At 39.0% G+C, this 26,017-nt stretch overlaps 4 protein-coding genes and 1 long non-coding RNA gene across 5 annotated transcripts; 4 read left to right on the forward strand and 1 right to left on the reverse strand.

Moving 5' to 3' along the window:
* The first annotated feature begins 1,876 nt into the window (after positions 1-1,876).
* Positions 1,877-2,706, forward strand: LOC311259285 (hepcidin-like). The gene is made up of 3 exons (XM_084356339.1): positions 1,877-2,064; positions 2,169-2,246; positions 2,382-2,706. The coding sequence occupies exons 1-3, from the start codon at positions 1,978-1,980 to the stop codon at positions 2,481-2,483; spliced, it is 267 nt and encodes an 88-aa protein (XP_084212465.1). The 5' UTR covers positions 1,877-1,977; the 3' UTR covers positions 2,484-2,706.
* Positions 2,707-5,512: 2,806 nt separating this feature from the next.
* On the forward strand, positions 5,513-6,362 carry LOC311259896. Its single transcript, XR_014622953.1, has 3 exons — positions 5,513-5,709; positions 5,814-5,891; positions 6,032-6,362. It is a non-coding gene; the product is annotated as an uncharacterized lncRNA (long non-coding RNA).
* Positions 6,363-9,266: 2,904 nt separating this feature from the next.
* On the forward strand, positions 9,267-10,114 carry LOC311259792 (hepcidin-like). Its single transcript, XM_084357126.1, has 3 exons — positions 9,267-9,450; positions 9,555-9,632; positions 9,777-10,114. The coding sequence occupies exons 1-3, from the start codon at positions 9,364-9,366 to the stop codon at positions 9,867-9,869; spliced, it is 258 nt and encodes an 85-aa protein (XP_084213252.1). The 5' UTR covers positions 9,267-9,363; the 3' UTR covers positions 9,870-10,114.
* Positions 10,115-11,943: 1,829 nt separating this feature from the next.
* Positions 11,944-12,642, reverse strand: LOC311259440 (hepcidin-like). The gene is made up of 3 exons (XM_084356584.1): positions 12,483-12,642; positions 12,301-12,378; positions 11,944-12,182 (listed from the first exon to the last, which is right to left on the reverse strand). Exons 1-3 carry the CDS (start codon positions 12,567-12,569, stop codon positions 12,060-12,062), a joined length of 288 nt encoding a protein of 95 aa, XP_084212710.1. The 5' UTR covers positions 12,570-12,642; the 3' UTR covers positions 11,944-12,059.
* A 2,233-nt stretch (positions 12,643-14,875) lies between these two features.
* Positions 14,876-15,615, forward strand: LOC311259459 (hepcidin-like). Its single transcript, XM_084356616.1, has 3 exons — positions 14,876-15,092; positions 15,197-15,274; positions 15,393-15,615. Exons 1-3 carry the CDS (start codon positions 15,006-15,008, stop codon positions 15,492-15,494), a joined length of 267 nt encoding a protein of 88 aa, XP_084212742.1. The 5' UTR covers positions 14,876-15,005; the 3' UTR covers positions 15,495-15,615.
* The last annotated feature ends 10,402 nt before the right edge of the window (positions 15,616-26,017 follow it).

The following is a 26,017-nucleotide window of genomic DNA, read 5'->3' on the forward strand; positions in this document are numbered from 1 at the left end:
GATCAGTATGTTGATTGCAGCTGAGTTTCTTTATTGTAGATTAACAGTTGTTATCTGTTTGCTATAACTTCAATGTTGATTGTTGTGTGTGTTCTTTATTGCTACGGTAAAGTTCCTGTTTAATTTAACATTTAGGGATTTTCTTAAAACAAAATGACGTGTTTATTCTGCCTCAATATAATGAAAAAGTTAAACTTGTAGTTTTGAGAGATTGTGACATCAACAAAATCTGACGGACTCTGCTGTATATTCAAACAGATGTTGATCCTTCAGCTGCTGTTGACATGGGTCAGACAAGAAGTGAAGAGTTCAGGTGTCTGCGCAAGATATTTGGAAAGACTCAAGTTCTGACTTAACTCTGTTACACTAACTACACACAGTGATTACATCATCTTAACTGTTAGTTGTTTGAAAAGGTTTTTACACCAACAGATAGTTTCTTGAGGTTTAAGTTTAAAAGGAGAATATGCAAATAATAATGAATAGGTGTTTGCTGACAATTCAGATTATTATGTCACTGTGATTTATGTATATTCCAGTGTGTTTGAATAATTTTGATGGTTTAGTGCAAATCTATATTAACACTATGCAGTTTTGTAGAAGAAATACAAGCATTTACTAAATCTACTGTTATTTTAATATTGATTGTTGTGTGTTTTCTTTATTGTTTGTAACTGAAACTTTGTTGGAAGTACAGAATACGTATAAACATATACGCTATGATGGAACTGCACTTCTAAGCAAACAAATAAGAGGTAAGACTGTTAATGATTGGTATGTGGTACAGACAAATAAAAATAGAGAATTTCCAATTTCCATTGTTGAGGAGTTCCCCATTCTCATCCTCAGCAAATCTAACCTTGGTATAATAGTTTATATCAACTTAAACCATGAGATTAGTTTTAACATTGAATGTGTTGACTGATAGAAATCTCTAACTGCTTCAGGCAGTAACTAAGAGTGTTTTCACACCTGCAGGCTGGTACTTTGGTCCAAGAGAGAGAAAACAAATGCATTGCCACGTTGTTGTGCTTAGACGTACAGCTGTATCAAAGAGTATATATATTGTGTACTTCCAACAAAGTTTCAGTTGCGTACAATGAAGAGCACACATAATCAATATTAAAATAACAGCTGATTTGACATGAATAGAAATAAAGAAAATTCTATTATAATAAAGTAAGAGCTCTACTAACTGAATAGGTTTTAATGAAGCAAGTATTAATAAGCTGGCCGCAGCAGTTAGCCGCTGTTCAAAATCAGCTCCACAGTAAGTTTGGAGCCTGTCAGACTATTAGACAGCTACACTTTGATGCCAACCTGAAATACACCATCTTGCTCTTTCTGATCAGTATGTTGATTGCATCTGGTTTCTTTATTGTAGATTAACAGTTGTTAAGTGTTTAATGTTTATTGTTGTGTGTATTCTTCATATAATGAAAAAGTTAGAATTGTAGTTTTAAGAGATGCTAAAGGTGATGCACTGTGACATGAACACAATCTGTACCATTTTTTTTTAAATATGGACACTGCTGTATATTCAAACATATGTTGATCCTTCAGCTGCTGTTGACACTGGTTTGGCAGAAGGTGAAGGGTTCAGGTTCCTGCGCAAGATATTTGGAAAGACTCAAGTTCTGACTTAACTCTGTTACACTAACTACACACAGTGATTACTTCATCTTAACTGTTAGTTGTTTGCAAATGTTTTTACACTAACAGATAGTCTCTTGAGGTTTAGGAGTTCCCCATTCCCATCCTCAGCATCCCTCAGAGAGTGATGCAAGCCTGTGCCTGAAAGCAGCTGCTGTACTGTAGGTGCTGTCAGTGATAAGGCAACAGTGGTCCAACTGACTATAAATACCAGCACACTTTACAAAGTCAACCATCAGACAGGAGAAGAAGTGAAAGGAGCTGACGAGAGTCACCAAAAGAATCAAAGGACTGAACAAGTTAAAGCAGTCAAAGCCTCCTAAGATGAAGACATTCAGTGTTGCAGTTGCAGTGGCCATCGTGCTCACCTTTATTTGCCTTCAGGAGAGCTCTGCTGCCTCAGTCACTGAGGTGAGAACTTGACTTCAATCATTTCATTTGCTTATTAGCTGTAAATGTTTTGTCTAAATGCTGAAATGTGTCTCCTGCTGTAAATGTGCTTGATTCATTGACAGGTGCAAGAGCTGGAGGAGCCAATGAGCATTGACAATCCAGTTGCTGTATATGAAGAGATGCCAGAGGAGTCCTGGAAGGTTTGTTCAATGAACTGAGACAAATACATTGAGCTCATTCACACTGAAGTGGTTGTGTTTTCCCTTCAAAGTGACTTGATACACTCCATAGAAGGAGAGAGAGGACCTTGCTCATGTCTTTACTCTTTCACACAGATGCCGTATGCCAGCAGAAGCAGCAGCGATCGCAGGCGCTGTCGCTTTTGCTGTGGTTGCTGTCCTCGCATGAGAGGATGTGGTGTCTGCTGCAGGTTCTGAGTATCCCTGCTGCAGCCTGGGATTTACCCAACAACCACTAAGTATTCATTTTTTAAGATTTTTACTTTAAAAGCAGTTTTCCAAATTTCAATAGTGGTTGTAAATATCTGAGGATGTGTCTGGATTTGGTCATGCTGCAGATGATGTGTGCTAACTGATGTATCATCCAGATATTTTGTTAAAAATCTTCCTTTGTGATCAATAAAGTTGATTGATTCTATTATATATAACAAAAGTGTATGGAGTCATTTTATTAGCCGTATTGGTTTCACGACATTCTTCACATTTTCTACACTTCAGTATTCTCAGAAACGCAGCAGGGATACAAGTTACATACAGTAAATAGAGGTATTGTTGTGGTCTGAGATTGCATACAGTAAATTAGTAACATGAAACCTGTTCAACATTTGTGGAGAAAATTTGTATTTTCTCATACAAAAACATGTCACAGTTGTGTTGATAAACATGAACACCATTCACAATAAAATGAGTTTAATGAAAACACCACTGATCTGCCTGCAGGGATCTTACCAACCACTGAGGCCACAGTGCAGTTTACATCTACAGCACAAAATATGAACAGACACACATATTACACTGTACAGAGATGATTGTGTGGTGTTCTGTCTGAAAGTCTAACCTGTGTATAATAGTGTATATCACTTCAAACCATAAGATTAGTTTTAACATTGAATGTGTTAATTGATGGAAATCTCTAACTGCTCCAGGCAGTAACTAAGAGTGTTTCACACCTGCAGGCTGGTACTTTGGTCCAAGAGAGAGAAAACAAATGCATTGTCACGTTGTTGTGCTTAGACGTACAGCTGTATCAAGGAGTATATGTTTACACTTATTGTGTACTTCCAACAAAGTTTCAGTTACGCACAATTAAGAAGACATAATATTAAAATAACAGCTGATTTTGTTATTTCATAACTTTATTGCACTTTATTGCACTAATATTACTGATATTACTGATGTCCTGACATACCAATTATTGATAGATCAATGCCACCTACACAGCATGCTGAAACATGTTAAACTCTGTTACATGAACAGAAACAAAGAAAATTATATTATAATAAAGTAAGAGGTCTGCTAACTGCATAGATTTCATGATGAATTTGATGCCAATCTGAAAAAACACCATCTTGCGCTTTCTGATCAGTATGTTGATTGCAGCTGAGTTTCTTTATTGTAGATTAACAGTTGTTATCTGTTTGCTATAACTTCAATGTTGATTGTTGTGTGTGTTCTTCATTGCTACGGTAAAGTTCCTGTTTAATTTAACATTTAGGGATTTTCTTAAAACAAAATGACGTGTTTATTCTGCCTCAATATAATGAAAAAGTTAAACTTGTAGTTTTGAGAGATTGTGACATCAACAAAATCTGACGGACTCTGCTGTATATTCAAACAGATGTTGATCCTTCAGCTGCTGTTGACATGGGTCAGACAAGAAGTGAAGAGTTCAGGTGTCTGCGCAAGATATTTGGAAAGACTCAAGTTCTGACTTAACTCTGTTACACTAACTACACACAGTGATTACATCATCTTAACTGTTAGTTGTTTGAAAAGGTTTTTACACCAACAGATAGTCTCTTGAGGTTTAAGTTTAAAAGGAGAATATGCAAATAATAATGAATAGGTGTTTGCTGACAATTCAGATTATTATGTCACTGTGATTTATGTATATTCCAGTGTGTTTGAATAATTTTGATGGTTTAGTGCAAATCTATATTAACACTATGCAGTTTTGTAGAAGAAATACAAGCATTTACTAAATCTACTGTTATTTTAATATTGATTGTTGTGTGTTTTCTTTATTGTTTGTAACTGAAACTTTGTTGGAAGTACAGAATACGTATAAACATATACGCTATGATGGAACTGCACTTCTAAGCAAACAAATAAGAGGTAAGACTGTTAATGATTGGTATGTGGTACAGACAAATAAAAATAGAGAATTTCCAATTTCCATTGTTGAGGAGTTCCCCATTCTCATCCTCAGCAAATCTAACCTTGGTATAATAGTTTATATCACCTCAAACCATGAGATTAGTTTTAACATTGAATGTGTTGACTGATAGAAATCTCTAACTGCTTCAGGCAGTAACTAAGAGTGTTTTCACACCTGCAGGCTGGTACTTTGGTCCAAGAGAGAGAAAACAAATGCATTGTCACATTGTTGTGCTTAGACGTACAGCTGTATCAAGGAGTATATATATTGTGTACTTCCAACAAAGTTTCAGTTACGTACAATGAAGAGCACACATAATCAATATTAAAATAACAGCTGATTTGACATGAATAGAAATAAAGAAAATTCTATTATAATAAAGTAAGAGCTCTACTAACTGAATAGGTTTTAATGAAGCAAGTATTAATAAGCTGGCCGCAGCAGTTAGCCGCTGTTCAAAATCAGCTCCACAGTAAGTTTGGAGCCTGTCAGACTATTAGACAGCTACACTTTGATGCCAACCTGAAATACACTATCTTGCTCTTTCTGATCAGTATGTTGATTGCATCTGGTTTCTTTATTGTAGATTAACAGTTGTTAAGTGTTTAATGTTTATTGTTGTGTGTATTCTTCATATAATGAAAAAGTTAGAATTGTAGTTTTAAGAGATGCTAAAGGTGATGCACTGTGACATGAACACAATCTGTACCATTTTTTTTTAAATATGGACACTGCTGTATATTCAAACATATGTTGATCCTTCAGCTGCTGTTGACACTGGTTTGGCAGAAGGTGAAGGGTTCAGGTTCCTGCGCAAGATATTTGGAAAGACTCAAGTTCTGACTTAACTCTGTTACACTGACTACACACAGTGATTACTTCATCTTAACTGTTAGTTGTTTGCAAATGTTTTTACACTAACAGATAGTCTCTTGAGGTTTAGGAGTTCCCCATTCCCATCCTCAGCATCCCTCAGAGAGTGATGCAAGCCTGTGCCTGAAAGCAGCTGCTGTACTGTAGGTGCTGTCAGTGATAAGGCAACAGTGGTCCAACTGACTATAAATACCAGCACACTTTACAAAGTCAACCATCAGACAGGAGAAGAAGTGAAAGGAGCTGACGAGAGTCACCAAAAGAATCAAAGGACTGAACAAGTTAAAGCAGTCAAAGCCTCCTAAGATGAAGACATTCAGTGTTGCAGTTGCAGTGGCCATCGTGCTCACCTTTATTTGCCTTCAGGAGAGCTCTGCTGCCTCAGTCACTGAGGTGAGAACTTGACTTCAATCATTTCATTTGCTTATTAGCTGTAAATGTTTTGTCTAAATGCTGAAATGTGACTCCTGCTGTAAATGTGCACAATTCATTGACAGGTGCAAGAGCTGGAGGAGCCAATGAGCATTGACAGTCCAGTTGCTGTATATGAAGAAATGCCAGAGGAGTCCTGGAAGGTTTGTTCAATGAACCGAATGAATTGAGACAAATTGAGCTCATTCACACTGAAGTGGTTGTGTTTTCCCTTCAAAGTGACTTGATATACTCCATAGAAGGAGAGAGAGGACCTTGCTCATGTCTTTACTCTTTCACACAGATGCCGTATGCCAGCAGAAGCAGCAGCGATCGCAGGCGCTGTCGCTTTTGCTGTCGTTGCTGTCCTCGCATGATTGGATGTGGTGTCTGCTGCAGGTTCTGACTATCCCTGCTGCAGCCTGGGATTTACCCAACAACCACTAAGTCTTCATTTTTTAAGATTTTTACTTTAAAAGCAGTTTTCCAAATTTCAATAGTGGTTGTAAATATCTGAGGATGTGTCTGGATTTGGTCATGTTGCAGATGATGTGTGCTAACTGATGTATCATCCAGATATTTTGTTAAAAATCTTCATGTGTGATCAATAAAGTTGATTGATTCTATTATATATAACAAAAGTGTATGGAGTCATTTTATTAGCCGTATTGGTTTCATGACATTCTTCACATTTTCTACACTTCAGTATTCTCAGAAAATGCAGCAGGGATACAAGTTACATAGAGTAAATAGAGGTATTGTTGTGGTCTGAGATTGCATACAGTAAATTAGTAACATGAAACCTGTTCAACATTTGTGGTGGAAAAATGTATTTTCTCATACAAAAACATGTCACAGTTGTGTTGATAAACATGAACACCATTCACAATAAAATGAGTTTAATGAAAACACCACTGACCTGCCTGCAGGGATCTTACCAACCACTGAGGCCACAGTGCAGTTTACATCTACAGCACAAAATATGAACAGACACACATATTACACTGTACAGAGATGATTGTGTGGTGTTCTGTCTGAAAGTCTAACCTTTGTATAATAGTTTATATCACTTCAAACCAGGAGACTAGTTTTAACATTGAATGTGTTGATTGATGGAAATCTCTAACTGCTCCAGGCAGTAACTAAGAGTGTTTCACACCTGCAGGCTGGTACTTTGGTCCAAGAGAGAGAAAACAAATGCATTGTCACGTTGTTGTGCTTAGACGTACAGCTGTATCAAGGAGTATATGTTTACACTTATTGTGTACTTCCAACAAAGTTTCAGTTACGCACAATTAAGAAGACATTATATTAAAATAACAGCTGATTTTGTTATTTCATAACTTTATTGCACTTTATTGCACTAATATTACTGATATTACTGATGTTACTGACAAACCAATTATTGATAGATCAATGCCACCTACACAGCATGCTGAAACATGTTAAACTCTGTTACATGAATAGAAACAAAGAAAATTATATTATAATAAAGTAAGAGGTCTGCTAACTGCATAGATTTCATGATGAATTTGATGCCAATCTGAAAAAACACCATCTTGCGCTTTCTGATCAGTATGTTGATTGCAGCTGAGTTTCTTTATTGTAGATTAACAGTTGTTATCTGTTTGCTATAACTTCAATGTTGATTGTTGTGTGTGTTCTTCATTGTTACGGTAAAGTTCCTGTTTAATTTAACATTTAGGGATTTTCTTAAAACAAAATGACGTGTTTATTCTGCCTCAATATAATGAAAATGTTAAACTTGTAGTTTTGAGAGATTGTGACATCAACAAAATCTGACAGACTCTGCTGTATATTCAAACAGATGTTGATCCTTCAGCTGCTGTTGACATGGGTCAGACAAGAAGTGAAGAGTTCAGGTATCTGCGCAAGATATTTGGAAAGACTCAAGTTCTGACTTAACTCTGTTACACTAACTACACACAGTGATTACATCATCTTAACTGTTAGTTGTTTGAAAAGGTTTTTACACCAACAGATAGTTTCTTGAGGTTTAAGTTTAAAAGGAGAATATGCAAATAATAATGACTAGGTGTTTGCTGACAATTCAGATTATTATGTCACTGTGATTTATGTATATTCCAGTGTGTTTGAATAATTTTGATGGTTTAGTGCAAATCTATATTAACATTATGCAGTTTTGTAGAAGAAATACAAGCATTTACTAAATCTACTGTTATTTTAATATTGATTGTTGTGTGTTTTCTTTATTGTTTGTAACTGAAACTTTGTTGGAAGTACAGAATACGTATAAACATATACGCTATGATGGAACTGCACTTCTAAGCAAACAAATAAGAGGTAAGACTGTTAATGATTGGTATGTGGTACAGACAAATAAAAATAGAGAATTTCCAATTTCCATTGTTGAGGAGTTCCCCATTCTCATCCTCAGCAAATCTAACCTTGGTATAATAGTTTATATCACCCAAAACCAGGAGACTAGTTTTAACATTGAATGTGTTGACTGATAGAAATCTCTAACTGCTTCAGGCAGTAACTAAGAGTGTTTTCACACCTGCAGGCTGGTACTTTGGTCCAAGAGAGAGAAAACAAGTGCATTGTCATGTTGTTGTGCTTAGACGTACAGCTGTATCAAGGAGTATATATATTGTGTACTTCCAACAAAGTTTCAGTTCGTACAATGAAGAGCACACATAATCAATATTAAAATAACAGCTGATTTGACATGAATAGAAATAAAGAAAATTCTATTATAATAAAGTAAGAGGTCTACTAACTGAATAGGTTTTAATGAAGCAAGTATTAATAAGCTGGCCGCAGCAGTTAGCCGCTGTTCAAAATCAGCTCCACAGTAAGTTTGGAGCCTGTCAGACTATTAGACAGCTACACTTTGATGCAAATCTGAAAAAAAAACATCTTGCTCTTTCTGATCAGTATGTTGATTGCAGCTGAGTTTCTTTATTGTAGATTAACAGTTGTTAACTGTTTGCTATAACTTTAATGTTGATTGTTGTGGGTGTTCTTCATTGTTACTGAAAAAATCCTGTTTAATCAAACGTTTAGGGATTTTCTTAAAACAAAATGACGTGTTTATTCTGCCTTAATATAATGGAAAAGTTAGAATTGTAGTTTTAAGAGATACTGAAGGTGATGCACTGTGACATTAACACAATCTGTACCATTTTTTCAAAATATGGACTCTGCTGTATATTCAAACAGATGTTGATCCTTCAGCTGCTGTTGACACGGGTTTGGCAGAAGGTGAAGGGTTCAGGTTCCTGCGTAAGATATTTGGAAAGACTCAAGTTCTGACTTAACTCTGTTACACTAACTACACACAGTGATTACTTCATCTTAACTGTTAGTTGTTTGCAAATGTTTTTACACCAACAGATAGTCTCTTGAGGTTTAGGAGTTCCCCATTCCCATCCTCAGCATCCCTCAGAGAGTGATGCAAGCCTGTGCCTGAAAGCAGCTGCTGTACTGTAGGTGCTGTCAGTGATGAGGCAACAGTGGTCCAAGTGACTATAAATACCAGCACACTTTACAAAGTCAACCATCAGACAGGAGAAGAAGTGAAAGGAGCTGACGAGAGTCACCAAAAGAATCAAAGGACTGAACAAGTTAAAGCAGTCAAAGCCTCCTAAGATGAAGACATTCAGTGTTGCAGTTGCAGTGGCCATCGTGCTCACCTTTATTTGGCTTCAGGAGAGCTCTGCTGCTTCAGTCACTGGGGTAAGAACTTGACTTCAATCATTTCATTTGCTTATTAGCTGTAAATGTTTTGTCTAAATGCTGAAATGTGTCTCCTGCTGTAAATGTGCACAATTCATTGACAGGTGCAAGAGCTGGAGGAGCCAATGAGCATTGACAGTCCAGTTGCTGTATATGAAGAGATGTCAGAGGAGTCCTGGAAGGTTTGTTCAGTGAACTGAATGAACTGAGACAAATACATTGAGCTCATTCACACTGAAGTGGTTGTGTTTTCCCTTCAAAGTGCCTTGATACACTCCATAGAAGGAGAGAGAACACCTTGCTCATGTCTTTACTCTTTCACACAGATGCCGTATGCCAGCAAGCGCTGGCGCTGTCGCGTTTGCTGTGGTTGCTGTCCTCGCATGAGAGGATGTGGTCTCTGCTGCCGGAGGCGTTGAGGATTCCTGCTGCAGCCTGGGATTTACACAACGACCACTAAATTTTAATTTGTTAAGATTTTTACTTTAAAAGCAGTTTTCCAATTTTCAATAGTGGTTGTAAATATCTGAGGATGTTTCTGGATTTGGTCATGCTGCAGAGAATGTGTGCTAACTGATGTATCATCCTCATATTTTGTTAAAAATGTCATGTGTGATCAATAAAGTTGATTGTTTCTATAGTATATAATCAAAAGTGTATGGAGGCATTTTATTAGCCGTATTGGTTTCACAACATTCTTCGTATTTTCTACACTTCAGTATTCTCAGAAACACAGCAGGGATACAAGTTACATACAGTAAATAGAGGTATTGTTGTGGTCTGAGATTGCATACAGTAAATTAGTAACATGAAACCTGTTCAACATTTGTGGTGGAAAAATGTATTTTCATATACAAAAACATGTCACAGTTGTGTTGATAAACATGAACACCATTCACAATAAAATGCAGGCACCTGCAGGCTGGTACTTTGGTAGAGGCCAAGAGAAGAAAAATTATACATTGTTCAATTATTTTTATGGTCCGGTTCCTGTTCACACCGACTTTATACAAAGAAAACAAGAGGAGACAACATTCAGTTATACAGACTGACAGGTAAGATTGGACAGTGTTGCGATTGTTATCCTGCAATAAAACTCTGATGACTGACAGAAGTTCATACAGCATTTATATAGTGCCTTTGATTTGTGTATTTATGTTCTCTGGAGTCACAAATAGCTCATAAAGAAATTACTCATTATAATTATTTTAGGTAGTTATTAGCCTTTTAGACTGCAGATTTTCTTACTGAGCATTATTGTAATAATAATCCTGATTTCTTGGCATTTGTAACTGTTCACAGATTTGTGTCATATATAATGCTCTTTAAACACTCTCACATGAATTCCTGTACCATGATTATAATAATCCACATTATCAACAAATAAACCTAACTAGGCCTTTTGAAAAGTATATTTAATGTTTGCTTCCTCATCATTTAAACACCTTAAGATTGTCCGGGACTGAATATTGAAACAACAGACAGAGAAAATGAAGTTGTGTGCAACCCCCCCTCACTTCATATCAGGTCTGTGTCAATAACCAGTAGCATGAATGACTGTTAGATTACAGGCCTAGAGCTGACAACCCACGTTTTAAATAGCCTATTTCTGTAATATGACAGAGAAAATAACTTTCAGAAGTGTTTTTAAGTACAACTTTAACTATGAGAGTAGAAAATAGCAGGCTGATGGGCTAACATTAGCCTAAACGAAAACATTAGTTGGGGTAAAACTAGAGGACTTCTTCTCCATCAGCGTTTCCATCCATCCAGTCTAGTCAACACATTATGTTTCCCTCACAGATTTAATTTTGTTTGGATGACGTATAAATACCAGGCATGAAGAATGAAAATGATAAGCCTCAGTAAGGATTAAGAGGTTTTCTAAGGGCACCTGCTCATCATGACTGTGTAAAATGAAATAGTTAAAATTGTAGTTATACAAATGCTGAAAGTTACGCTGTCACTATAAAGTAAAAGGTCGACCATTTAAAAATGGGTAATTAACTGTATATTCCAACAGCTGTTGAGTCATTCATGCTACTATTTGACACAGATCTGCCCTAACCCTTTTTTTCCTATAGGTTCTTACACTACCAGACAAATCAAAAGGCCTGTGTAAGATGTAGATGTAAACTGCATTTTAGTTTGTAAAATGTCTAAATCTCCTCCCAATAAACTCAGGACATTACCTTTTCCACAATGAATGTCATGCACATTTAATGTGGCAGTTTTTTCAGGGAATGAATCACTTCCTGTATACAAAATCATACCACACTAATACTTCCATTAACTGTTGACAAAATGGCACTGCTTTAGTTTTGAGAGTACTTAAGTGTCAAATGTGGAGAATATTGTGGAAGCAATATGGCAACAAATCAGTTCATACACTTTATTGATCACACACTTTAGTATATGAAGATTCTTGAAATATGAGGATAATACAGTCCTATCAGTGAGCAAACATTCTCTGCAGCATGAACAAATCCAGAAACATCCTCAGATATTTGCAACCATGATTGAAAGCTGGAAATGTGTTTAAGAGTAAAAATCTTATCAAATGAATATTTAGTGGTTGTTGTGTAAATCCGAGGCTGGAGCAGGAATCATCAGAACTTGCAGCAGGTACCACATCCACTCATGTTAGGACAGCAATCGCAGCAAAAGCGGCAGCGCCTACGTCTCTTGTTTCTGCCAGCAGGGCTGCGCTTGTGTCTGCTGTTATACGGCATCTGTGTGAAAGAGAAAAGACATGAGCAAGGCGTTCATCTCCAGCATCATCTCTCACTCTGTTTACTCTCTCTCCTTCTCAATGTATTTATCTCAGTTCATTCAGTTCATTGAACAAACCTTCCAGGACTCCTCTGGCATCTCTTCATATGCAGCAACTGGACTGCCATTGCTCATTGACTCCTCCAGCTCTTGCACCTGTCAATAAATTGTGCACATTTACAGCAGGAGCCACATTTCAGCATTTAGACAAAACATTTACAGCTAATAAGCAAATGAAATGATTGAAGTCAAGTTCTTACCTCAGTGACTGAGGCAGCAGAGCTCTCCTGAAGCCAAATAAAGGTGAGCACGACGGCCACTGCAACTGCAACACTGAATGTCTTCATCTTAGGAGGCTTTGACTGCTTTAACTTGTTCAGTCCTTTGATTCTTTTGGTGACTCTCGTCAGCTCCTTTCACTTCTTCTGCTGTCTGATGGTTGACTTTGTAAAGTGTGCTGGTACTTATAGTCACTTGGACCACTGTTGCCTCATCACTGACAGCACCTACAGTACAGCAGCTGCTTCCAGGCACAGGCTTGCATCACTCTCTGAGGGATGCTGGGAATGAGAATGGGGAACTCCTCAACAGCGGGAATTATCTGTTTTTGTTTGTCTGTTTCACATATCAGTCATTAATATTTTTACCTCTTATTGGTTTGTTAAGAAGTATAGATCTATCATGGAGTATATGTTTATACATATTCAGTTAAATACAACAAACCTAACCCTAATATACATTACCAACTAATAGATAAAATAACAGCAAACTTTGCAAATGCTTTCATTTTCTTGTAACTAAACTGCAATAGTGTTACTGACATTCTGGACTGTGTTTCCAGTTATTAATACATCAATCACATAAACATAACATGCTAGTAGTAATCATCATGTCTTGACATTTCAGACGGATTAATACAATGCAGTTTCCCTATTCAATCAAAAAAAAGTAACACTGAAGTAATCACTGTGTGCAGTTAACACTGATTAGGTCAATGGCCAATTGAGGCTTTCTAAATATCTTGCACAATAAAAAAATCCCTCACTTCATATCACACAGTGTCAACAAACATGAAAAAAGTATTGATGGCTCCACAGCGGATGGAATATACAGCTCGCTGCCTTTTTTGAAATGTGCCCAGTTCATTACTGGGGTAGTCAGTAGCAGAGTTTCTGATATGAATTTCTGTGTATGAAATGCTAATGAGAAAAAAAGCCGACAAAATATTTCTTTGCCAGCGTGCTGTATGTTAGTGTGAGTGGAGCTGTTATTCAATTCACAAGTTACATTAATATATTTCTTTTTAATATAGCATATATTTTACTTATTTTCAAGACAGCTGTAGCCTAAAAAATATGTATTGCTGAGATTATTTCCCCTTGATTTAACTAACAAATTTAAGATTAACTATTCCCCAATCTGAGTTACACATTTCATGTTTCCCTTGCCATTTTTCCATTATTATTTCAAATTTCATCTTTACAAATGCTTTCAGTTTGAGCATTATTATCATGTTACATTTTAAGTTTGTTTTTTTTTATTTACTTTTTCTTTTTAAGCTTATTTATGACCTGATTATTTCCAATTGCATAATAAAAATAATAATCTTTTTAGTTGTATTTTATTTTACCTTTAATTTCTAATTAATGATAAAAAATATCCGAGGATGCACAGAGCGCTCTGACACTGGAACTGTGAATTTTTCTTTTATGTTGAGCGATAACGAGTGAAGGATCTGTTTATTTGTTGGACTGTAACACCGGCTCTGTTACCTCCCTTAGTGGCGGAGAGACGGAATGAAACTACCCCCCATTCCACCTCTGTAACATTCATACAGATGGTGAGATGGAATAATGGCACTACATTCCCGCCTTCAAAAGTTAGTATGAATGGGGCGTCTGTCTCCCTCGTTGAAGTTGGAAGTTGTTGCCAACTTCTTATAGTGTTTTAATAAATGGGGACATACAAATCCTGCACAGTATGCCTCTAGATTAAGGTTTAATAATGATTAAAAGCATCATCTTCCACCTCCTTTTCATTTCTGTTAAGCAACAGTTTGGTCACTCTTCATGTTTTCACTGTCAGAGAACTTCTGTGTTGGGGGAGGGGAGGGCATCAGTGCTGTAACCTCCCTGGTGACATAATAACTATTTGATAACCGATTAATTTTGAAAGAGCAAACACTTGACTGCCTTGAACTCCTATAACTTACTAACTGACTGACTGACTGACTGACTGACTGCATGTTGTGTATATGGCACTGATCTGTTATTAATTGGTATGTCAGGACATCAGTAATATTACTGTAGTAAAGTTATCTGGAAATAAAATCAGCCATTATTTAATTATTGTATGTTATGTGAGTTCTTAACTGCCCTTTAATGTAACTAAAACTTTGTTGGAAGTACAGAATATGTATAAACATATACTCCATGACAGAACTGTACTTCTAAGCAAACCAATAACAGGTAAAAAAAACAATAACATATATTTATATTAATGACTGATATGTAGAACAGACAAACAAAAACAGATAATTCCCACTGTTGAAGAATTTCCCATTCTCATTCCCAGCATCCCTCAGAGAGTGATGCAAGCCTGTGCCTGGAAGCAGCTGCTGTACTGTAGGTGCTGTCAGTGATGAGGCAACAGTGGTCCAACTGACTATAAATACCAGCACACTTTACAAATCAACCATCAGACAGGAGAAGTGAAAGGAGCTGACGAGAGTCACCAAAAGAATCAAAGGACTGAACAAGTTAAAGCAGTCAAAGCCTCCTAAGATGAAGACATTCAGTGTTGCAGTTGCAGTGGCCGTCGTGCTCACCTTTATTTGCCTTCAGGAGAGCTCTGCTGCCTCAGTCACTGAGGTAAGAACTTGACTTCAATCATTTCATTTGCTTATTAGCTGTAAATGTTTTGTCTAAATGCTGAAATGTGTCTCCTGCTGTAAATGTGCTCGATTCATTGACAGGTGCAAGAGCTGGAGGAGCCAATGAGCAATGGCAGTCCAGTTGCTGCATATGAAGAGATGCCAGAGGAGTCCTGGAAGGTTTGTTCAATGAACTGAATGAACTGAGATAAATACATTGAGAAGGAGAGAGAGTAAACAGAGTGAGAGATGATGCTGGAGATGAACATCTTGCTCATGTCTTTTCTCTTTCACACAGATGCCGTATAACAACAGACACAAGCGCAGCCCTGCTGGCTGTCGCTTTTGCTGCGGTTGCTGTCCTTACATGAGTGGATGTGGTGTCTGCTGCAGGTTCTGAGGATTCCTGCTCCATCCTGGGATTTACACAACAACCACTAAATATTTATTTGAAAAGATGTTTAGTTTTAAAGCAGTTTTCCAACTTACAATTGTTGCTGTAAATATCTGAGGATGTTTCTGGATTTGGTCATGCTGCAGAGAATGTGTGCTTAGTGACGTGACTGTATCATCCTCATTTTACATCATATACTAAAGTGGATAATCAATAAAGTTTTACTGGTTGTATCATGTAAAGTAAAAGTGTATGAATTGACTTCATGCCGTATTGCCACATTTCCTGCACTCCAAACTCAAAGACACAGCAGTGATACACTTTATAAGCAGCTAATGGAGATGTTATTGTGGTATCATTCTCCTCACACAATCAACCTGCATAACCATTGTGGTTGAAACATTTTATTTTCACATACAAAAATATTTTGGTTTTGGAAAAATATGAATGATGAACACCATTCATAATAAAAATGAATTAATTGAAAACACCACTGACCTGCATGCAGGGTCTTACCAACAAAACAGAAAATTACACATGGTGGGTTTAAAGCCATGTATTACATACTGTGGGCAGGCACTTAAACTGATATTTCTTCTGTTGAAATGACTGTACAGAGATGAATTTGGGGTGCTTTGTCTGCAAATATGATCTTTGTTTAATATGTCAACTGAAACCAGGAGAATACCAAATAACGTCATCTGGTGTACATGTTTTTCAAGTTTGTAAGATACACTTAGATAGAAATCTCTCACTGCTCCAGGTGTTAACCAACTGAATAGATTCTATAAAGCAGACTATTAGACAACTACACTTTTATGCCAATGTGAACAACTCCATCTTGCTCTTTCTGCTCAGTGTGTCGATGCTGCTGAGTTTGAAAGCATTGTACAACTGCATGTGTATTTTATTTTCTTGTACAATGTAATTTTCTAGAGTACAAAGGAGAAGGGGTTTATTTTATTGCGATGTCGAGAAATATGGTTGAATAATTGCCGTAAATTCCTGTATAGTTTGACTCATTTGGATGTTTGTGGTGATCCAGTGCAGCTTCCATAGCCTACCTTGTCATGATTAACAGGAAGTGGAATTTTATTGTGAAGTTTACTGTTGCTTGAATAAACGAGCGGACGGCGGAGCAACACGGCTGTTCAGACATTGTTGTTGTTTGCAATGCCTAGACGTCTCAACGCTTAAGAGCAGTCTCATGTCGTCCATATTATGTGGTTACAATAAGAAGAAATTTAGATGAGAATAACAAAGACTAAAGATAGTCACTACAAGCATGGTTTTAAACTTAATGGTTAAAATTAAGCAACAACTGGTAAACCAGTTGATGTGAAACTATGTTGGTGTGTTTTCCTCCAGCCACAGATGAAGACCAGAACATAAAGATGAAGGGATTTTCCTAAAACAAAATGATAAGTTCATTATAATTGGATACTGAAAACAGGTATTTCAGAAATGTGTATATTCCAACAGCTGTGGAGCCATTTGTGCTTGTTGTCATGTTTGTTGACACTGGTCTGATATGAAGTGAGGGGTTTTTGTTATTGCACAAGATATTTGGAAAGACTCAAACGGCCCCTGACTTTATCAGTGTTAACTGCACACAGTGATTACATCACTTTTTGTTGATAGCTTTGAATGTTGAACTGAGGAGAAACAAATATTCAAATAAAGAGTAGTTATCAATAGTTAGGTGTTGTATTGCCTTTGACACTGATGTATTAACATTGGTAACAAATGCCAAGACATCAGGATTAATATTGTAATAAAAAGTTTTTACAAAGTCAGCTTTCAGTAGGTGCATCATGTCATCTTGCACCTTGCTGAGGTATTGAGTGTTTTGAAACATGTGCAGCAAATTCTTCATCTTTGTAACTGTGTGATCCGCCTTAAGAAAATACAGGTTGATTTCATGCATTGACAGACTCTGGGCCCTAACCCTAAAATCCTACATTTAAACTTAGAGAACATCCCATTCTCATTTCTCGGGAGTTTCCAAACCATTCCCATCATCACCCAGGCGTGATGCAAGCCCATTCCTGGAGATAATGAAAGCAAGTGTTGCCAGTGATGAAGCAACAGTGGCCAAAGTGAGTATAAATACAGGCATGCAACTCAAAGGGCTGACAAGAGTAATCAGAATATCTTTTAGTGTCTAGTTGCTCTGTCCTCCAAAGAATTTAAAAACATAAACAACTCAAAGCCTCCTCAGATGAAGACATTCAGTGTTGCAGTTGCAGTGGCCGTCGTGCTCACCTTCATTTGCCTTCAGGAGAGCTCTGCTGTCCCAGTCACTGAGGTAAGAACTTGACTTCAATCGTTTAATTTGCTCATTATCTAAAAGTGTCCTGCTAGAATGCTACAACTTTCCTAAGTTTTTACAATTTACTAACAGGTGCCAGAGCTGGAGGAAGAAAAAAGCAATGAGGATGCAGCTGCTTCTTATGAAGAGACATCAGTAGAAACATGGATGGTATGTTCAGTTGATTCAATAAATCAAGGCGTTCTACATTCTCATCCATATTAAAATGTAAGTGGGTGCGTTTTTCCCTCAGAAAAGTCTCCAGATGACACAGAATGAACAGACTGAATGACAATAATGGAGAACACCTTGCTCTTGTCTGTTTTCTTTCACACAGATGCCATTTGACATCAGACAGAAGCCTCATAGTGGCCTCATAAAGTGCAGCTATTGTTGTGACTGCTGCGTTCTTGGTGTATGCGGAATGTGCTGCCAGTGAGGATTGTTGAGCACTGAAATTCACCTTGTTATGTTTTTTTGTCTTAAATTAAAGATTTGATGTCAGTAGATTTGGTCATGCGTAGTTACAATGTGCTTATATTAAAGGAGACATATTATGCAAATTTTCAGGCTCATCATTTTATTTTGGGTTACTACTAGAATATGTTTAGCATACACTTAGCAGCAGTTAGCAGTTATTCTGGTGATATGCGGGCCCATTTGTTGCAAGTATGAACTCAAGGTGGTCAATGATCAAGATGGGGTGACAAATGTTGTGGATAAACTGTCAGCTTAGGATCAACTGAATTGTTATTGCATACCATCAATAACACATAACTGATGATCACAATCAGAGAGTGTGTAAAGGCCTGACACTTTGACAGATGGGGAAAAGGTCCAACACTTAATATCTTTAACCACGCAGGCCCAAACACTGGGGTGCTAAAGAAGTAACGTCCTCCACTGGCCTCTAACAAACAACACTTCCAGAGGCAACTTCATTTTCCAAGGGTGTTCTGCTATCCAAGTGTTAACCAGGCCCAGCTTAGCTCTGCTGTGCTGCACTCGTACAGTGAGGGGAGGTATGGCAGTTGGCCATGGTGATATGCATGCTATTGTGTTGCTTCTAGCCTGGCTGGATGGCACCTCGCAATTATAATGACCACAAAGGTCAAATAAATGGTCTGGTGTTAATTCAGTGCAGACATAGGGAACACACAGACTCAGATAGACTCTGCGATAGAGGTATGAATGTTGAAACAACATACAGAGAGGTCAACGTATAGGAAGTGAAAAGCAGAACAATGGTGAACCTATTTAAACCTGTGTGATTACAATTTAATTGCCCGGACACACAGAAGTGCATGTACAAGGCAGAACACACACATATGCTCACACTCACACAAGTACAGACTACCAGTCTGGAGCCTGGCGGGCTCCTGCTCTGATCCCACCCTCATGCAGCCTTGCGGGGGGCTGAGCGGCATGCCAGGCCTGCCTCGCGCCCAGACGGATGCCCGTTCTACGCCCCCATACCAACAGAGCTGCTGCCAAACCACACAAGGAGATAGTAAATGAGAGCAGAGGGTTCTGTTCAGCTTCCTCACACACACACATCCACACACCATGTGGTTTATTTTATCTGACTCATACCCACATACACACACAAAACACAATGCAGGCAGCAATTAAGGGGCCTGTTCATCGGTGAACTGCAGTATACTAGCTCTGTAAATCTTCAAGCTAGCGATTTTAAAGTGTACTAAGTAAAGAGCTGGTGGTAAGCTGAGGAATACACAGGATGCTGCTGTTGTTTTTTATTTGATTAGTAGACACTTGATGGCATTTGGATAGAAGCAAATAGCAATCATCGCCTCAGATCTTTGATGTCAAGCACAAAACTGGAAGCTGCAGTGAACAACAGATTTTTGGTATCTTTCGTTTTGCTGAGAGATCAGGAACATCACATAGATCAACTTTATGTGCTGCTAAAACTTGCAACGTCAGCAGCTCTCTGGAGAGCATTGTTTTGATCTAAATGCTTTGGTCAGGACCACTGCACTATGAGAAGTAACACTCTCAGACACAATTTTATAACTTTCCTTTCTTTTTTTATTTCCACTGTAACTATTTTATCTTTGTCGCAGCAATAAAGAAGGCATCTACCAGTGATGTATGCTTAGATGTATGTGATTGGTCAATGCTGCACCTTGCCGGGTGACTTTACGTTGCACTGCAGCAAAAGTTGGCCCCAGTCTAACCACTGCTCGGAGTGGTAAACAAAATAAAAAGTGCCAGTACTCCCCATTTTCGCATGTTTGCTTGTGGGCCGGGAAAGTGGGCAGTAGGGCTGAGTGGTTGAGGGGGAGGATGCTTCAGTGCCCCACAGAGCGACCGGCCCACCTAGATTTCCCAGGTGCTCCAGATGGCCTGTGCAACTATGTTGGCATGTGTGGGTCCCTGGATAGGCCTACTGCCACTTCAAGCATACACAGAGAAAAGAAGGCAGGCAAGAACGGGAAGGTAAGCGTCACATAGTGCCCCCTGATAATGCAGTTTAGTTAGAGCCATTGTGAATTGCCAAGAGAACCTTATATACGGATGGCAGAAAAGAGTACCGGCAGCTTTTGAGAATTGCCAGTGCGCAAGAAAAAGTCATGGTATGCCAAAGAGTAAAATGTGGTCGTGCTGGTATGTTGTCCGGTCCAGCTTACTTCAAAAACTGGGTTCAACTAAATTTGCTAGAAGAGCCTGTAGTGTTTTGCCTGAACCCTCAACATTGGCACTCCCACTAAGGACTGGCTCCATTCAAATGAATGAGAGGGCTCTGTCTTCATGCAGAGCTACTTTAAGTCTTAACGTGGTCTTAGTTTAGCAAGATGGCAGGCGTACTTTTGTATGGCTGAAGCTATGATATTCAAAACAAAGTTTATGACCAAATACCTAAATTAGAATTGGACTAAAAGTTACTCTTGTCAGTCCTAATCAAAATTCTGAGGTAATTTAATGGAGCCAGGAGTTAATTAACATCATATGAATTCATCCTGAGGGGAACATGGATGTGTGCACAAAGGTTCATGTCAATCCATCCAATAGTTCTCCAGACATTCCACTCAAAACCACAAGTTTCAATTACACAGTGGAAAAGTTTGGGGGATCAGTGTAGTCAGTAGGAGGCATCATCTGGGAACCATGAATTTACAATAATAAAGTACATGTTGAGATATTTGCCTGCATAACTTTAACTTTTGACCTGCTGGTGGTGCTACGGGGAAAGTTCAGGGATTACCAAGGTCTGCAGATGTCATCCTCTGGGGACCATGAATGGCTGAACAAGATTTTTTTGGCAATCCATCAGTTGGTTTTTGAAATATTTCAGTCCGGACCAAAGCGATGGACTGACCAACCACACAACCGACTGCCATCCCTTGAGCCGTGCTTCTAGCATGACTAAAACTTAATGATGGAATAAAACTCAAAATAACATGACTGAATGCACAACATGAGACAGTTTTATTTATTCATTTCATATCAAAACATATTAGTTAGCTTCACTCTGTGGTTGGCAAAAATAATTTGACACACTAATATCTCTACTGGGAACGATAAATAGTGAGTAATACTTTTTAAAATAAATATCTAACGCTAAGTGACTAGAACTTTGTAATTGCTTTCTATTAATGCTCCCCTTGATTGGATCCAGAGGGCAACATTAAATACAATGTTGCCTGTAATATCTCATTCCTCTGCAATTGTTTCAGACTCTTAACCGACAGATTAGTCATCACTTTCTACAGTTAATCACTTAAACCAGCAACGGCACGGAGCAGAGTGTGAACCAGAGGCTCCACCGCAGGTCACACTCCACAGCAAAGGCTGGGAGCCATTCACTCACTCACACACACAAATACACACACGCACAATCAAGGAACCACTGACATGAGGTCAAGACCTCCCCGACAGCTGAGTTGATTAAACACGTCTCTACAACCCACACACTGCCCAATAAAATGTGCTGTGCTGAGGATGATGACTGTGTTGCACACACTGGGAGCATCACTGGCTCCAGTCTTCTCAGAGAGCCCAGCCCAGCGGGTGAGACATGAGGTACAACACCCTGCCGCAGCGGCTCCACTTCCACCTACTCGCCATACCTTGGGGGAGCAATCAACCTGGACTTCTTATGAGGAGGATAATGCCTGTTTGTACATGTGTATATGTATGAATGAATATTTCCTGCACAGACCCTCCAAGTGGGGGCAAAGGTTGCTTCTGAACCATGGCGCTGCATAATCCTGCCCTGAATGAAGGCGGGGGGGAAGATAAACATTCCTGGACAATGAGACCCTCCTTTACCCCCTGCTGTGCTCATACCCACTTAAAATCTGCTTACCCACAATGCAACACTTGGCTCAAGTGTATAGCCCCCCTGGAACCGGTGCAGTGCCACTACAGAATAACACAGCCCCACTCCTCGAAGCCACAAGTGTCAGCCATGGCTCAGATACAACCCTTCTGGGCCCTAACTGAGCACATTATATCCAATTCAACTGGTCTTAATATACTTTAATAAGACCTGTTTTCGATTAATTCTCCCTTGAAACCGGTAGTAACACGGCTACTAGGCACATATAAAAATTGAATGAATGGAGTGGGGCTGCCAGAGAGTCAGGAGGGGGAAAATAGGAATCCTTGTGGATTTGTCCTCACCAGCTGGCTCTTGAGCCCAATATAATGGTTATGCCCATGGCTCTCAGAGCACCAGTAAGAGGAAATATTTGCCCGGCCTGTAATGTGTTTAAGGTGCACAGTATGATTCAGTTCAACTCATAAAAGCCCTTGCGTGTCATATCCTGAGAGGGAGGACAGAGCTGCTCTGCCTACATTCCCCCTAAGTGAACAGGGACAATGGCTTTGTGTTGCATTTGGATTCCAGTGGAAAAGGAAAAGCCAGACATTTCAGAGGAACATGGGGTTAAATAAGCCAAAAAAAATGCTTACAGCACCCATAGGAAACACCACACCGGGTCGGTATAGAATCGCCTGTCTGTTCCATGTAATGGATGGCAATAAAATAATCCCATGTACCCCACTGCACCTGCTGTTAGCTGCAGAACACGACCACAGCAAGTGACTCGTAAATATTCCCCCTTTCCTCGTCCAAGAATGAAAAAAATGAATGCGCAAGGTGAGCATTGAGAATATCAATCTTTTCCCACTTCCTGTCCAGCAGGTGAGGCAGATGTGGCCGGGCTACATGACTGTGATCATCACGCACTTCCAGCAGCACAGCTCAGAGTCTTTTCATAATTTCCTGTTTCAAACGTCTTTGCAGCAAAGAAAGAAAAAAAAAACTGTCACAGACAATTAGCTTTTATTGGAGAACATATTTATTTTTGGGATTAACTTGTTACCTAGCAACTCTGAAAGAAGCCAAAATCGGCATTGAGGGTTGACTTTGGAATGCATTTTTGCAATTAGGGGCGAGTTTAGTAATAAAAGTCACCCATTAATGCCACCATTTAGTGGGCTTGTACACACCATGATGGCTAACATATGGCAAACTTGTTTAAAATATTAAGATCTGCTTGTCCTTTGACACCACTATGTTCCTACTCATTGCTGTTTCGGCCCTTGCCAAACACCGTGGCTAACCCATATGAAGATTAATGGTTCCAGATTTCCCTCAACTCGCGGGGCAAGCGACGGCTCATTATACAGTTATTAAAAAGAGCAAATTATTACAACATTTATTATCCCAGGCAATCTTATTTGCCCCACCAATGTCATAACTTCCATTCCTGCCATCTGCATTGGAACGAATGTGTCACATGTGCCACAACTGCACGCTCACAGTAGGCTGCAGTGTGTGAATGTAGAGCAGAGGTCCCGAAGCCATTCCCGGTGTCCTCTCACTGTCTTGTGAGGTACACACAGTGTATACAACAGATGCATCATTTACGTGCCATAACAACCTGCTTTAAACGCACAGATTGCTATCGCTGATCTATACACTGCAGAGCCCGCTGGGTCATTTCCTGTTCGTGGTTTCACTTGTTGAGCCTTTGAAGCAGGCTTTAATAATAGGACCCAACAGAACTAATGAAAATGCTCTCTGTCAGATTAAAAGGGAGCTTCAGTCTCAGCCACCTAACCACATTCAGCACAAACATTAAAACACACGCACACAAAGGCATGCGTGCACACATACACACAGTTTACAGAAGTGGTTTACGCTGGGAGGACCAGTCCTTCTGATGTGTGGATGACTGCTAACCCTCTTAACAACACTGAGAATACCATCAGTGTCCCGTTTCTCGCAGCAGTAGAAAAGAGGAACGCAAGAGGGTTGATGTCAAAGCGGAAAGGTGAGGGCAAATAAAGAGACCCAGTCCTCATAAATGGGTGATGTGATTCTCTTTGTACCACTTTTTTTTCCATTGGAGACGCTGCAATGTGTGCTGTAGTGGTGGTCTCGAGCTTAATGAATCCACTTCAGTGCAGTTCCTCTCCGTAAGCCCTTAGGTTTAATCCCCCAGTCTGGAGCAGTGATAGTCTGGCCCAGGGGATGACATCTGTGAATCGTTCATTAACTTGTAACCAGCAACAGATGTCTTTACAAACAACTCACTACATCTACGCCTTATTTCGTTCTCCGAAACAGTCATTTTTGCTTTGCTTTATCGACTGGTGGACCCGAGCGGATACACAGAGCCGTTTATTGATGTCACTTTGGAGAGAATGTGCCAATTTTTAGATATGGAGCCCTGAGTATGACAAAATAAAAGGTGATGAGACAAAATGTAACTGTACACGAGTAAAAATCTGTTTTTCCCTTTATTATTAGTCAATTGGTTGATTAAATAAATGTTTCCAAATATTGTGGTCTAGACACTTATTATTCATCATGATTCATCATTTATCTATTTTTCTCCACACAGCATTTTCTTTTCCTCACCGCATTTCCTTTTTTCCCTGCATATGTGATAATGAGACGGTTATGTCTGTGTGTGCAGTAGTGTGTGGTCTAGTGTGTGTGTTCTTAACATCAGTGGAGCAATTGAGACAACGAAGTGGCGAGCTAGCGTAATGGAAAACACTGATACACACTGAGCAAAGGTTTCCCCAAATAATTAATTAATAAATCAAACTGATTTTAAAAGACATAATTTACACCCAATTTAAAGCTCAAATCTTCACGTTAGCTGCTCAGCTAAAATCATGAGCACGCACTCAATCTGAAGGTGTAAATGAGGTCTTTTCAAATCAATTCGGGATCTTTGGGGTTCCGAAGACGTGGGTAACGGCGGACAAGCCACTTTATGTTTCTTTTCAGTTATATTTTTACGGTTTAAAACAAGTCCCCATCTACTTCTGTCGTTTAGGAGAGTGCTCTAACGCTGTTTTGCTCTGAAGCTCTAGAAACATTTTGTGGACTATGAAACTTCATCGGGCTTTCCATTGGCATGAGGGTGAGTAGACGATTGAATTTCATTTTGAGTGAAGTTGAGTGAAAAATTAGCTGTGGAGCTTGTTATTATTATTTAATTTATGATGTATTCAGTCATACTTTCTGACAGATAACCTTTTGCATTTTGTCAGTTTCGAGGCTCCATGTATCACTGAGTGGAAGTGTTAAGCTGTGAAAAATGAAAATCCTCCTGTGTAAAATGTGCAGTGGCACTTTGAACACCTGTGAAAGACGTTCAGGCATTTAAAGCTGTCTCGTGATGCAGAAGCAGTCTTTCAACACTGACAGCCTCCCCGTGGAAATATCATGTGTGAATCAGGGGGGTTAACCAGAGCAGGAAGACTGTGGTCTGTGTCCTCCAGGGTGAGATATATGTGACACAACGTGATTCATCCGCTAACGTGCATCCATGAGCCGTCTGGCAGATCCAGCTTTTTTTCTCTACGGGGACAATGATCACACAGAGTGGATCCTGGGCTAAATGATGCGTGACTTGCATTAAAACATTTCTCTTTGCTCGTATACCAGACAGATTTAGCCTAGAGAAGACTTTTATATGTGTTTATTTGATGTTTTGAGGGCCATAAAAGTGAGTGAGCGGGACTCGCGTCACATAAAGAGGTGATTGAATGTGTGTGCGCGATGAAAGACAAGTGTCAAAGCTAAATCCTTGCTGTTAGGGCATGTTGGAAGTGAAAGAGCCACCAAAGACGTGCACCAGATTTGTACCATTCATGAGCATACGTCATAGTGAATTACAAACCCTTAACAGTGCCGTCATGCTGTTAAGGCTCAATCGACCATAGC

This window comes from Pagrus pagrus (assembly GCF_965226575.1).
Source record: "Pagrus pagrus genome assembly, chromosome: 7".
In the NCBI taxonomy this organism is placed as follows: Eukaryota; Metazoa; Chordata; class Actinopteri; order Spariformes; family Sparidae; genus Pagrus; species Pagrus pagrus.

What these genes read in the sequence shown, in the direction of transcription:
- LOC311259285 (XM_084356339.1), top strand. Translation starts at nt 1,978, where the DNA reads ATGAAGACATTCAGTGTTGCAGTTGCAGTGGCCATCGTGCTCACCTTT. An exon ending in CTGCTGCCTCAGTCACTGAG is followed by an intron (nt 2,065 to 2,168) that starts GTGAGAACTTGA and finishes ATTCATTGACAG; the next exon opens with GTGCAAGAGCTGGAGGAGCC. An exon ending in TGCCAGAGGAGTCCTGGAAG is followed by an intron (nt 2,247 to 2,381) that starts GTTTGTTCAATG and finishes TCTTTCACACAG; the next exon opens with ATGCCGTATGCCAGCAGAAG.
- LOC311259792 (XM_084357126.1), top strand. Translation starts at nt 9,364, where the DNA reads ATGAAGACATTCAGTGTTGCAGTTGCAGTGGCCATCGTGCTCACCTTT. An exon ending in CTGCTGCTTCAGTCACTGGG is followed by an intron (nt 9,451 to 9,554) that starts GTAAGAACTTGA and finishes ATTCATTGACAG; the next exon opens with GTGCAAGAGCTGGAGGAGCC. An exon ending in TGTCAGAGGAGTCCTGGAAG is followed by an intron (nt 9,633 to 9,776) that starts GTTTGTTCAGTG and finishes TCTTTCACACAG; the next exon opens with ATGCCGTATGCCAGCAAGCG.
- LOC311259440 (XM_084356584.1), bottom strand. Translation starts at nt 12,569, where the DNA reads ATGAAGACATTCAGTGTTGCAGTTGCAGTGGCCGTCGTGCTCACCTTT. An exon ending in CTGCTGCCTCAGTCACTGAG is followed by an intron (nt 12,379 to 12,482) that starts GTAAGAACTTGA and finishes ATTTATTGACAG; the next exon opens with GTGCAAGAGCTGGAGGAGTC. An exon ending in TGCCAGAGGAGTCCTGGAAG is followed by an intron (nt 12,183 to 12,300) that starts GTTTGTTCAATG and finishes TCTTTCACACAG; the next exon opens with ATGCCGTATAACAGCAGACA.
- LOC311259459 (XM_084356616.1), top strand. Translation starts at nt 15,006, where the DNA reads ATGAAGACATTCAGTGTTGCAGTTGCAGTGGCCGTCGTGCTCACCTTT. An exon ending in CTGCTGCCTCAGTCACTGAG is followed by an intron (nt 15,093 to 15,196) that starts GTAAGAACTTGA and finishes ATTCATTGACAG; the next exon opens with GTGCAAGAGCTGGAGGAGCC. An exon ending in TGCCAGAGGAGTCCTGGAAG is followed by an intron (nt 15,275 to 15,392) that starts GTTTGTTCAATG and finishes TCTTTCACACAG; the next exon opens with ATGCCGTATAACAACAGACA.